The sequence below is a fragment of the Prunus mume genome, linkage group LG1 (genome assembly GCF_029339155.1).
Source record: "Prunus mume cultivar Tortuosa linkage group LG1, ASM2933915v1, whole genome shotgun sequence".
Lineage (NCBI taxonomy): Eukaryota > Viridiplantae > Streptophyta > Magnoliopsida > Rosales > Rosaceae > Prunus > Prunus mume.
In genome coordinates, this window is record NC_142698.1 from 31,548,174 (window position 1) to 31,562,447 (window position 14,274).

The 14,274-nt window shown below is 33.9% G+C and overlaps 1 protein-coding gene across 1 annotated transcript; it reads left to right on the forward strand.

The window, feature by feature from the left end:
- Window positions 1-810: 810 nt before the first annotated feature.
- LOC148921612 (beta-glucosidase 12-like) lies at window positions 811-4,225 on the forward strand. Its single transcript, XM_089042770.1, has 13 exons — window positions 811-1,059; window positions 1,195-1,264; window positions 1,366-1,424; window positions 1,547-1,622; window positions 1,922-1,999; window positions 2,131-2,218; window positions 2,310-2,565; window positions 2,682-2,797; window positions 2,906-3,123; window positions 3,206-3,237; window positions 3,345-3,447; window positions 3,559-3,667; window positions 3,788-4,225. The coding sequence occupies exons 1-13, from the start codon at window positions 826-828 to the stop codon at window positions 3,957-3,959; spliced, it is 1,611 nt and encodes a 536-aa protein (XP_088898896.1). The 5' UTR covers window positions 811-825; the 3' UTR covers window positions 3,960-4,225.
- Window positions 4,226-14,274: the final 10,049 nt, after the last annotated feature.

A 14,274-nucleotide genomic window follows, 5' to 3' on the forward strand; every position in this document is an offset into this window, starting at 1 on the left:
AAGAGTTTATTAACCATATGAAATCAGAGGATGAAAATGAAGCAAACTCAACCGCTATGTTTCTTCCCATAATAAGCTTTCGTTCAAGGCATTTTTTTTAATGACTCGGCTGTGAATATAATTTATTTCTTGAAACAGAGTGATATTTTGAAGAGCAAAGAAGAACGTGGAGAATTAATGATAATTTTCATACTCTACTGCTTGAACAAGTCTATGGCTAGCGTAATTGCTAAACTCATCCTTATATATTTCTTGTCAAACTTTTTTCATCCTCTTCCAAAATAACCTCAAGAATATCTCTTTTTCTTTCTCCTATCGTTTTGACCTTTTAAATGAGATTATTGCTGGACATGAAGGACAATTTAATGTAATTATTTGGGTAGAAAATTTGAAAGTTTTGAAAATTTTGATTCTTGACAATGGTCAAACTTTTGAATATATTTTTCTAACTAGATTTATTTATTTATAAATACGCCACTAATTCCTTATTACGATATATCCTTTTTGTAAGTACAATTACGCCAAAGGAAGTGAAAGAATAAATCAACCCAAAGGAAGTGCCTGAAGCTCAAGTATATTGGGTACATACGTAGAGTTTTAATTGTGTGTCAAATTTGTTTCCACAGTTTGACCCATTGGTTATAAGAGACTAAATCAGACTTAGCGGCTCTACTCACACAAAAACTCATTCAAATATGAAAGCTTTCATTTCCCTTTGTACCATGACATTCTACGTAGTTGCCCCCTCAAACCCATTCAATGCCCATCTGTGTTTTGTTCTCATTTGCAGCACGTACTTCCTCCTCTATATAAAGGCCATGAAGCATGCCAGCCAGAGCCAACTTATACTTATCAAGATTATTACCAACAAAAAAACCTCAAGTTATGGCAATGCAATTACGATCTTTTCTCTTAGGCGTGCTGCTACTAATTGGCTTTGCATTGACAAATAGCAAAGCAGATATTAGAGCTCCACCCACGCATTTTGACACTGCTTCTCTCAATAGGAGCAGTTTTCCAGAAGGGTTCATATTTGGCGTAGGTTCTGGATCTTACCAAGTAAGTCCTTCCTTCTTCTAGGCTTTAATTTAATTTCTGTTCTGATTGGTTAGGGTATTCTTTCAAATTCAGATCAAGCATCGATCCTTGCAAGAATATTGACATCTTCTTCATTGTGTCTCTTGTGTATTTCAGTATGAAGGTGCTGCAAACGAAGGTGGTAGAGGACCAAGCATTTGGGATACCTTCACCCACAAATATCCAGGTCTGTCCAATCAAATCATGAATTAGTTAAAATAACAAAATGGTATTACATTTACTCTTATGCTCTAAATATTTAATTAAATTTTCAATGATTTATTGCAGAAAAGATTAATGATAGCAGTAACGGAGATATCGCTGTTGATCAATATCACCGCTATAAGGTTCATGACCCAATGTGCACATATTAAATTTTGAAGCATGAAGAAAACTCTGGATATTGAAGATAAGCTCCCCATAATGTTTAGCTCTTTCTCATAAAATCTTTTTTTGTTATGCAATGTAGGAAGATGTGGGGATTATGAAGAATATGGGGTGGGATGCTTATAGATTCTCTATCTCTTGGTCAAGATTATTACCAAGTAAGTTCATCCACATCCTCACATTTGGTTGTCACCAATCGTCAATATTTCTGCCTTCATGTTGATTTTAGCTTAAGTAATGTGTCCAAGTTGTCTACCGAATAATATAAAAAAGATTTTTGTTTCAATTAAAATAATTAATTGAAATAACTGAAGCAAAAATATTATTTTTTTTCAAAGATAAATTAAATAGAAGTCGAAGTTCAAGTTTCGACATATAGTCCAACTTTTTTAAAGTTCAGTTTAAATTGTATCGGTGCACTTATTTCGTTATTTCCTGCTTTTGTTTTAATCATTAGATGGAAAGTTAAGTGGAGGAGTGAACAAGGAAGGAATCAAATATTACAACAATCTCATCAATGAGCTCTTACGCAATGGTGAGTCATCCCACCTCACATGATCAGTAATTTATAAAATTACAGTTTCATGCACTCATAAAAAAAATAAATAAAAAAAAACTCGTTTTATCAAATTTATAACTCGCTTTTATTGATCATGCCATTTATAGGTCTAACGCCATTTGTGACACTCTTCCATTGGGATCTTCCCCAAACTTTAGAAGACGAATATGGTGGTTTCCTAAGCCCTCATATTGTGTAAGTGAAGAAATTAGTCCTCTTAATCGTATTAATAATTCAATTAATAAATACAATTATGACATTTACATTCTGAAATGTGTATATACAGCAATCATTTTCAAGATTACGTAGAACTTTGTTATAAGGAATTTGGTGATCGAGTAAAGCATTGGAGCACACTGAATGAGCCATATACCTTTAGTAACTTTGGTTACGCAATCGGGTCTCATGCGCCGGGACGATGCTCTACTTGGCAGCAACTAAACTGCACCGGGGGAGATTCATCTACTGAACCATATTTGGTAACACACCACCTGCTCCTTGCACATGCAGCTGCCGTAAAATTGTACAAAAATAAATATCAGGTACAATTCATCAGTTTTTTTGTTTCTCATAATATTGGATTCTAAGTTGTAACAAGAGAGCGACTACTTTACTTTTTTGTGACTCTAAAACAAACAAACTAAATGTTCTTGTGCAGGCCTCTCAAAATGGAGTGATAGGGATAACACTAGTGTCACATTGGTTTGAGCCCCTATCAGAAGAAAAAGAAAATAAGAATGCTGCATTACGAGCTTTGGATTTTATGTTCGGATGGTAAGTGTATTTTGAATTTACTTATGAATATGTAATATTTACTACTTACTAGCAAGCAATGTATATTATAATGTCAAGTTAATGCTTGAAAATTTTACATTCTTGTAGGTTTGTTGAGCCATTGACAAGTGGTGACTATCCTCAAAGCATGCGATCTCTTGTCGGAAGCCGATTACCAAAATTCACGAAAGAACAATCCGAGTTGCTAATTGGTTCATTTGATTTTCTTGGACTAAATTACTATGCTGGTTACTATGCAAGTGATGCACCTCAAAATAACTCTGTATACGCAAGCTACACAACAGATGCTGGAGTTAATCTTTCATGTGAGTAAAAATTCAGAATTTAATTCATGCAATTTAAGTTTATAGACTAATTAGATTCTGATATTCATATACGTTGTGGCAGCTGAGCGTAACGGGGTCCCCATCGGTTCAAAGGTGCACATCAAATTACTAGATTATGCCTTTATGATTTTGACCATTAATCGTTTTGCACTTACAAATGTGACTCCTAAAAATCTAAATATCTTCAAATTTGGGTGCAGGGTGCTTCGGAATGGCTAAATGTTTATCCACAAGGAATTCAAGATCTTTTACTCTACACAAAGAAGAAATATCACAATCCAGTCATTTACATTACTGAAAATGGTAATTATTTATAGCCTTAAGTAATTGCATGATCAATGTTTCACATATTTTTGGTGTAAAACACACACAAGTAGTACAAAGTCTCTAAATTTAAAATGTATTATATTGTAGGTGTGGATGAGTTCAATGATCCGAAATTATCACTTGCCGAAGCCCTTAATGATACCCATAGAATTGACTACTACAATCGCCACCTTCATTATGTTCAAAGTTCTATTGAGTAAGTATATTAACAAATTCATTTAGAATATATATCAACACACATATGTATATGGTCTAGCTTTAGATTTTGAGTTATTGATTCATATTATTGACATAAATATATTTAATTTCTTTTTAGCAATGGTGTCAAAGTGAAGGGATTCTTTCCATGGACGTTGCTAGACAACTTTGAATGGAGTTCGGGATACAGTGTTCGATTTGGTATTACCTATGTGGATTACAACGATAGGCTTAAAAGGCACCCAAAACTGTCGGCGCACTGGTTCAAAAGTTTCCTTAAGCCGTATTGAAAACTTCATATCATATACTTCATTCAATATTTGTATTTAATTCAACAATGTGAATTTTATGTATTTACAATAATTCTAGAGATTCAAAATTTATGTACATACAAAATTTGAATTCCAAATTTGTGTACATACAATAATTTCAATTTTAGTCCTTGTATAAGATTAAATTTCCATTAAACCTCGTGTAAAATTAGACATTGATTTTTAGTCCTTTGACGACTGTCAACATACATATAATTATGAAACTCATTTGTTTGTAGTTCTTTGACTGATTGGTCCTAATTTTCATCTATTTGTTTAAATTCCATTGCACTTTGACCATTATACCATAATAACAAAAAAAAATTGAAATTTCGTGGCCCATTGTTTAGAGGCTACATCAGTTTCAATTTGTCACCTTAAAGAAAATTTTAAGAGAAATGTCGCCTTAATTTTTGAAAATTCATGATTTGTCATATGACCTTAACGTCATCCAATTTTTCATCCATTCTCAAGGGTATTTTAGTCTTTCCAATATGTAAATCCTCTGTGAAGCTCCTTTTTCGAACAAAATGCACCACCGGTGACTCCGAGCAATCCCTTGTCCACCTTAAAATCCATTCCTCCCCTTCCCTCATCAAAGCCCCTGCTTCCATTCCCCATTTCCTCTTCCCATTCTGAATTCTCTCTCTATGATGGAACATCTCCCTCCACACACAAATTCCCTCAGCCCACCCAAAACTGAGTTGATTTCCTCTCTACAAAAATCAAAGACTGAATAACCTCACAAAATCAAAATAGTTATAAATATTTATCTTCGAAGTCCATATAAGCACTCAAAATAAAGCTGAGAGATAGAATATAGAAGTGATCAACTGTAACATCCCGTTCCAAAATTTAATTGAATTTAAAAAATTCTAAAGTGAAAGAACGACTTTAACCTTAGGGTTCCTTGGTAGTTTAAAGTTGAATTTTTACTCAAGGCTCATGTTGGGAATTTTCTTGGTTCCTTTATGTAGTGCTCGAGCTCACGAGTTCGTAAACACGTGGTGGGCCCAAATCGGAGTTGAAATGAAGAAGTTAAGATCTACATAAGTTTAGCGGCACAATCGTAATTTTTGCAAAGTCAAATTATAAAAAGCTTGACAGCTCCTTCTCTCTGACTCTCTCTCTCTCTCTCTCTCTCACACACACACACACACTCACATCGCGATGCTGTCACTTTGACAAGGATGCTGAACTTGAAGAGTTAGTTGGACAAGCAAGATATGCAACTTTTGATTGTGCTTTCTGTTGATGAAATGGTTGCTATGATGTTTAGATATAATCATGAGTTGTTTGTTGTCTGTGCAGGCAATCTTTGATTTGGAAACAAACTCGGACCTGAAAAGTGAAATGAAGGATCTATACATAAATTCAGCTGTGTAAGAACTGTTTATTGAATCACTATTTATTGTAAATTGTTGCCGATTGTATGATTAATATTCCTCCTTTCTCCAGTCAAGTTGATGTGGTTAGGAACCGGAAGGTGGTTGTTATCCGTATACCATATATACTTTGGAAGGCTTATCTCAAGATCCATGTTTGGATTGTGAGGGAGCTAGAGAAGAGAAGATCATGTTTTTCCTCATGTTGGTGACTAGTTTCTTTGTCTTATGTATCTAGACCATTCTCTTGTTTGTGTGTGCTTCATGTTGTCAAAATACATTGTCATGCATATGCACCTTGTTCTTTTGTTTTATTAGGTTTCATTTATTTTAATTTTTTAAAATGTGGTCATTGCAGGTATGTCTTTCAATCATCTCTATCATAGTGCTTTGAATCTTGGGTGATCAACAAAATTTCATGTTCTTTTGAACTTGTTCACATTTATCATGTTGACCTTGTCCAAACTTTTTCACTTAGTGGCAAGGAATACATCCTGGTCTTTGTAGATGACTTCTTTGAGTTTATATGGATCTCATTCTTGCGTGAAAAACTAGAAACCTTTCAAAGGTTTAAATATGTATGCCATCTTTTACAAAAAGAGAAGATGACTAGTCATCTGCCTCTTGTTAAAATTAGAACAGATCATGGTTCTGAGTATGAGAATTCTCAGTTTCAGAAATTTTGTGAGAAGATGGGGATTAAAAAATGAGTTCTCTGCACCTATTTCACCTCAGCAAAAATGGTGTTGTGGAGAGAAAGAATAGAGTTCTTGTTGAGATGGCTTGGATAATGCTTAATAGCAAAAACCTTGTTAAATATTTTTGGGCTGAAGCTATAAATACAGTTTGTTATATCTCAAACATGGTGTTTTTAAGGTCTGGTACCAAGCAAACACCCCATGAGCTTTGGAAAGGGAAGAAGCCTAATGTGTCTTAGTTTAGGGTCTTTGGTAGCACATGTTTTATCTTAAGAAATAAGGAGCACCTTGCTAAGTTTGACTCTAAAAGTGAGAAGAGAATATTTCTTAGGTATTCCACTTCAAGCTGAGCCTATAGAGTGTAGAATTATAGGGCATTCCACTTCCTAATCTACTGTGATAACATGAGTGCAATTGATTTTTCCAAAAATCTAGTTCAACACTCCAGAACAAAGCATATAGACATTAGGCATCATTTTATTAGAGATCTTTTTGAAGACGACATTTTAACATTAGAGTTTGTTCCTTCTGAGGAACAGCTTGCAGATATACTCACCAAGGTCTTGGACTTTAAGAAACATGTCACACTCAGACAGTCCATTGGCCTTTGCTCAATTGATTGATTAGCATGTCTATTCCTTGTCTTCAGCACATTTCAAAACCATTGACTAGTCATCTTATATGTAGTTGACTAGTCAAGTCAAAAAATATCTTTATTTATTTATTTGATGTGCAACTGTCTAACACTTATCTCTCTCCTCTCTGATGGTGTGAACTTGAGGTTATCAGGAGCATATTTCAGTGTTACAGCTCGAAACTGTTCATTGTGATTAGCAAGGAATTGTAAAAGCTTAAGAAAGTTTCTTTGGTTGCTTGAATTCTCATACTCATCATGACCACGGAAGGTAAGACGTTGTATTAAAAGAAATCGAATAGAATCAACGGAAGCACACAATCTAATTCGATAATCAATTCGAGATTGAACTAAACTCTTGTGAAAAACATTTTCAATATGTAGTTTTTGTTAGAGTTTGAGTGGGAAAAGAGTTTTCTACACTCTTTATAAGAGTAGGGATCTTCAATTATAATAAACAAATTGAGTTTTTCTGAAGTGGGCTTTGGACTTGTTGCCCTTATTTAACTTAAATATATATTTTTATATATTTAAGTTTTTGAACTTCGGATAACTTCATTTAGTTTGAAATTCAAAGTTCAGACATATCTGTTTGAACAGATATGTCCAAGGGGTGTCTTAGGCTTATTTAAATAGCCAAACGTACGGAGAACAATAGAAAACTTTGAAACCTAATACATCTCACACTCCACTGAAAACCATTGAAAGTACCCATACTGTAGTTCGCAGATACCAAAATTCAAGTGCTAGAATTTTGGTTTTGATAGTTGTATCCTGGTGGACAGTCGTCTGCAGAACCACAAGCACAGGAGTGGGGGCAAAATACTGTCTAAGGACATAGCAAATCTGCTAGCCTCTATCATCTCTGCAAGTTAGTATTTTTGGTTAAAACAACTCTTGTACCCGTAATTTTCTGCTATCATATATATATATATATATAGGTAGTGAAAACTACAGAAAATTAAAACATTAAGTATCAACACCAAGATATGATATAAGCATGCAATTCACAGCCACATCTCTGACTTGAACAAAACTTTCTGCATGAAAATTAAAACATTAAGTATCAACACCAAGATACGCTTAGTGTCCATGACAAGTCATCTAGTACAACTTTCTGCAAATGTGAAACACAGAATCTGAAAATCTTTTTTAAGCAATTTGTGTCACACTCCGGACCCAGGAGTCAGTGGAAACCCCCGCCCGATGCTTGAGAAAATAAAAAATAAAATAAAATAAAAAGAAGCAGAAATATGGGTTTAAAATAAACTTCTCTTATAAAAATAGATCCAAAATCTTACAACTTTACAATAAATAAATAAAGCTCAATCACTCTCATCTATTTCAGCCTCAACCGATTTAGTCCTTGTCTTGCCCACTAATTCATCTGAAAAATTAAATAGGGTGATGGATGAGCAACCACCGCTCAATAAGTAGATTATGTAATATGTCAGTCAAGCAATGCCGTTTTACACACTCTAGAAAATATCATGAAAAGATACACCAATCCAAATCATATCACATCATCCATTCATATCTTGGTTATCCCTCATAGCATGTAACCAACTACTTGACCCTTATTGGCCTCACTACCCTATGTCTCCGTGTGGTACATCTATCCCTCGGATACTCCAACTTTGAAGTTCTTATATTCCATGAATAATACATGCTTCATAAATATTCCAATCAATATATATATATATATATATATTGTGAAAGATTGCACCAAATTAGACATACTTGGCTTGAAATAGAGATATATTTGCAAATAGAACAAATTCAAGATAATTCATGGTTTTCATATTTTATCACAAAATAAAAACTTTTAGAACACATTACATAAACCACTCACCTCGATAATGAGAGCCCTTAAAATAGATTGGCAAGACAACCCATTTACCTATCTTCATGTACTATCACCCAAACCAAGCTCCAAGAGTTTCATCACCACTCTCTCTCATTCTTTCTAATTTCTCATGTTTTGAAACTATAAGGTTACACTCCTATTTATAGTGTTTATAGGAATAAGATAAACTTCAATATTAAAAGGATAAGAACTTCCAAGTTTATCCAAAAGATAAATATCTTAAAAAGATAAGATCATCCAAGTTATCCAAAAGATAAATATGTTAAAAAGATAATATCATCCAAGTTTATCTAAAAGATAAATATCTTCTTTTATCCGTTTAAAGTACGGGTCTTCACAATCTATCCTCCTTAAATGAAATTTCATCCTCGAAATTTATAGCATCTTCCCCAAGACAATCTACTCATAAAAATCTTTGTCACTACATGAATTCAAGTTTATCTAACACAAATGTTTAAACCACAGTGTTCCCAAGCGTATCTAATTCCTGGGCTCTGATACCATTCTGTCACCCCTAGACCCGGGAGTCGGTGGAAACCACACGCCCGGTGCGTGAGAAAATAAAATGTAAAATAAAATAAAAAGAAGCCGAAACATTAAAACAAATTTCTCTTATAAAAATATATCCAAATCTTATAACTTTACAATAAATAAATAAAGCTCTATCACTCTCATCTAATTTAGCCTCAACCGATTTAGTCCTTGTCTTGCCCACTAATTCATCTGAAAATTTAAACAGGGTAAGGGATGAGCAACCACCGCTCAGAGAGTAGATTATGTAATATGCTAGTCAAGCAATGCCGTTTTACACACTCTAAAAAATATTATGAAAAGATACATCAATCCAAATCATATCACATCATCCATTCATATCTCGGTGATCCCTCATAGCATGTAACCAACCACGTGACCCTTATTGGCCTCACTGCCCTATGTCGCCATGTGGTACATCTATCCCTCAGATACTCCAACATTGAAGTTCTCATGTTCCATGAATAATACATACTTCATAAATATTCCAATCAATATATATATATATATAGTTTGAAAGATTGCACCAAATTAGACATGCTTGACTTGAAATAGAGAGATATTTGTAAATAGAACAAATCCACGTTAATTCATGGTTTTCATATTTTATCACAAAATAAGAAATTTAGAATACATTACGTAAACCACTCACCTTGATAATGAGAGCCCTTAAAATAAATTGGCAAGACAACCCATTTACCTATCTTCATGTACTATCACCCAAACCAAGCTCCAAAAGTTTCATCACCACTCTCTCTCTCTCTCTCTCTCTCTCTCTCTCTCTCTCATTCTTTCTAATTTCTCGTATTTTGAAACTATAAGGTTACACTCCTATTTATAGTGTTCATAGGGATATGATAAACTTCAATATTAAAAGGATAAGAACATCCCAATTTATCCAAAAGATAAATATCTTAAAAACATAAGATCATCCAAGTTTATCCAAAAGATAAATATCTTAAAAAGATAATATCGTCCAAGTTTATCGAAAAGATAAATATCTTCTTTTATCCATTTAAAATACGGGTCTTCTCAATTTTTCATACGCTTGGCATGCATTCAAAGAACAAACAGCCACAAACAATCATATACAAAATCAACCCCATATTTTGGTCACCTGGAGACCCATCATTTGGGAAAAACCGGGGGTCGTCATCTGACCGTGCAATCCACTAAGCAAAGAAGATTTTTACAAAAAAATCAATCACAAGCTCTAGAAATCCTAGGTCTATTTAGGAAATGAGCACTACCTCCCTGTGCAACCATTTTCTTCAACTTTGTTGAGCTAGTACTTCATGTAAGTGGCAGCTAGTCCATCAACTCATTCACTCCATGGCACTGTAAGTCAACTCCGATTTGAACTGAACAATGAAATGTAGATTCAAAACTGGAGAGGACCGAAACCTTCAAGAAACCTTAATCTTGAAGAAATAAATCAAGAATTGATATAGACTTAAGAAGATGACTAGTTTACATGAACTTAGACGCAGATTTCAAAAACCATTTTTAAAAATCTCACATTCAACAACACAAACTTCACAAAGGATGAATTTAGAAAAACATTTTTCAAAAGCTCATAATGAAAACTCATACTTCATCAAGTAGTCGTTGCCTCCTCTTAGCTAAGCTTTTACCCAAAGCAAGTAGGTGAAAATTTAATGCACCTGGCAGCCAACGATTGGTGCAATAATAGGACAAAAATTGTTAGGATAGAAAACCTACAACTGGAAATAGACTGGACTCACGTGAGAATAAAAATCAGGTGGCAGCACACATGTTACACAACATATGACTTGTCATCCGGGTTGACTACTCATACCAACTATCATTTAAATGCATGTATGATTTTTACCTTTAGCAATCTTGATTCCATTCGAGCCATGATAAGTTTGAGCTCAATTTCTTTAATCATCTTGAGTGTAGACTTAAACTAGCCTAAATTTTTTGAGCTTAATTGTTTACATATGATATTACAAGTTTGTCAAAGAAAACTAAAAACATTAGTTTTGGGTGCCTTTTCATCCCATCATTGTAATCGACATATGTGTTACCAAACCGAACATTATCTAGAATTCCATTCCAAGTTTCTAGGAATGACCATGGAAAGTATCCCCTTCACTTTGACACCATTCCTAAAAAGAAAAAGCAAAAAGTTAAATGTATTGCCGTTAGTCACATGAATCACTAGCTCAAATATGGGAAGGCTAGACTATATATATCCTTAATTAATTTGTTAACAAGCACTTACTCAATTGCACTTTGAACATAATAGAGGTGACGATTGTAGTGGTCAATTCTATGGGTATCATTAAGGGCATCCATAAGTGATAATTTGGGATCATTGAACTTATCCACACCTACAATAAAATCCATTGTTATGCAGTTTTAAATTTAGCCTTGTAGCAGTAATGTGAGTTTTACATCAAATATATGTGAAACATTGATGATGCAATTATTCAATACTATAAATAATTACCATTCTCATAACATAATTGAGTGGATCATTATACTTTTCCTTTGTGTAGAGTAAAAGATCTTGAATTCCTCTTGGATAAATATTTATCTAGCCTGATGCACCATGTACCCCAATTGAAGGTATTGATACTGTTAGGATTTAAATTTGTATTTCGAAAACCATTGATCATCTGGTTAATCTAGTGATTTTATGTGTACCTTTGGACCAATGGGGACCCCATTACGCTCAATTGCCACAACACATATGAATATCAGAATCTAATTAGTCTATGGAACTTAAATTTCTTCAATTAAGTTCTCAATTTGTACTCACATGAAAGATTAACGCCAACACCTGTTTTGTAGATTGCGTATACAGAGTTATTTTGAGAGGTGAATCGCTAGCATAGTAACCAACATAGAAATTTAGTCCAAGAAAGTCAAATAAACCAATTAGCGACCTAGCTAGATTGTTCTTTAGTGAATTTTGGTAATTTTCTTCCAACAAGTGATCGCATGCTTTGCGGATAGTCGCCACTGGTCAATGGCTCCGCAAACCTTAAAACACATGAACTTTTCAAGCATTAACTTGGTATTATCTGGCATATTACTCTCCAATAACTGGTAAATATTAAATTCATAAGTAACTTCTTAATATACTTACCATCCAAACATGAAATCCAAAGATCGTATCGCAGCATTTTTATTTTGTATTACTTCCGAAAGGGGCACGAACAAGTGTGATACCAATGTTTACCCTATAACTCCTCTTTGAGATGCTTGCACAATAATATCAAGTTTAGTTGATTTAGAGCCACAAAATGGTAAAATACTCCACACCACCCTATTATATCTTCGTACTACTTACTCATAGATATTTATTCTTGTAGAATTTTGCAACAACTGCATGAGTAAGGAGTAGGTGATGTGTCACCAACTATGCTCTGGCTGGCATGTTGCATGGCCTTTATATAGAGCAAGTACGGCTGCGCATGAGAATAGTAAGCAATGATGAAATAAATTTCTTTGTAAACCATGCGTGCATGCAATTAGAAGGGTACAAAGGGAAAGTTTCATATTTCAATGAATAGTCAAACATGGAATGGTAGCCGCTAATTCCTAATTAACCACATGCGTCAAATTTTGAAAAGAATTTGACGGACCATTTGTTTTGTTGACATTGTAAACCCAAAATATTTGTGCATAATATGTGATTTCTTTTTTGTTCAACAAATTAAAATTTTTAGTTTTATTAAGTTTCTTGAATACAAGCCGCATAGTCTAAACTACAAGGATTGGGCACACACACACACACATACACACGTTATTAAGATGTCATGGATTCGAATCTGAGACCACTGGTCTGCAAGTCAAAACCTTTTTTAATCGAGCTCGACCCGATGGCTTAATTTTACTTGAAGTCTACATCAGAATGCCATCTACACTTGGATGGGTTTTCAAAAATTTAAACACTTTGTACCCAATTATTATATAATGCTACTTTTTGTTGATTTATTGTTTCTCTTCCAGCGTAACTGTACCCAAAAGAGGATATATATCATACAAGAAATTAGTGACTTATTGGATAATTATTCAAAACGATTTGCCTTCATGTACAGTATTCTATAAAAGGAATGTACAGCTATTACGAGAAGAAAAAGTCTAGCAAAAGAAACATCTTCAAGGAAGGCTTTATTACAAGAAGAAAAAGAGCATTAAAACCAACGGAAAGGAAGGGTGAAGAAAAAGTCATTTCTGCATATTTATCTTTAGGGTAAACAGAAAGAAAATTGCTATGAGAATTGATATGTAAAGATGAGTTTGACAATAGATATGCTTTCTTATTTGGATCAGATTGGATCGGAGTAAACACGAATGGGAGCAAGCATGTGTCGCTCCAAGAATTCCATAATTGAAGAGTTTATTAACCATATGAAATCAGAGGATGAAAATGAAGCAAACTCAACCGCTATGTTTCTTCCCATAATAAGCTTTCGTTCAAGGCATTTTTTTTAATGACTCGGCTGTGAATATAATTTATTTCTTGAAACAGAGTGATATTTTGAAGAGCAAAGAAGAACGTGGAGAATTAATGATAATTTTCATACTCTACTGCTTGAACAAGTCTATGGCTAGCGTAATTGCTAAACTCATCCTTATATATTTCTTGTCAAACTTTTTTCATCCTCTTCCAAAATAACCTCAAGAATATCTCTTTTTCTTTCTCCTATCGTTTTGACCTTTTAAATGAGATTATTGCTGGACATGAAGGACAATTTAATGTAATTATTTGGGTAGAAAATTTGAAAGTTTTGAAAATTTTGATTCTTGACAATGGTCAAACTTTTGAATATATTTTTCTAACTAGATTTATTTATTTATAAATACGCCACTAATTCCTTATTACGATATATCCTTTTTGTAAGTACAATTACGCCAAAGGAAGTGAAAGAATAAATCAACCCAAAGGAAGTGCCTGAAGCTCAAGTATATTGGGTACATACGTAGAGTTTTAATTGTGTGTCAAATTTGTTTCCACAGTTTGACCCATTGGTTATAAGAGACTAAATCAGACTTAGCGGCTCTACTCACACAAAAACTCATTCAAATATGAAAGCTTTCATTTCCCTTTGTACCATGACATTCTACGTAGTTGCCCCCTCAAACCCATTCAATGCCCATCTGTGTTTTGTTCTCATTTGCAGCACGTACTTCCTCCTCTATA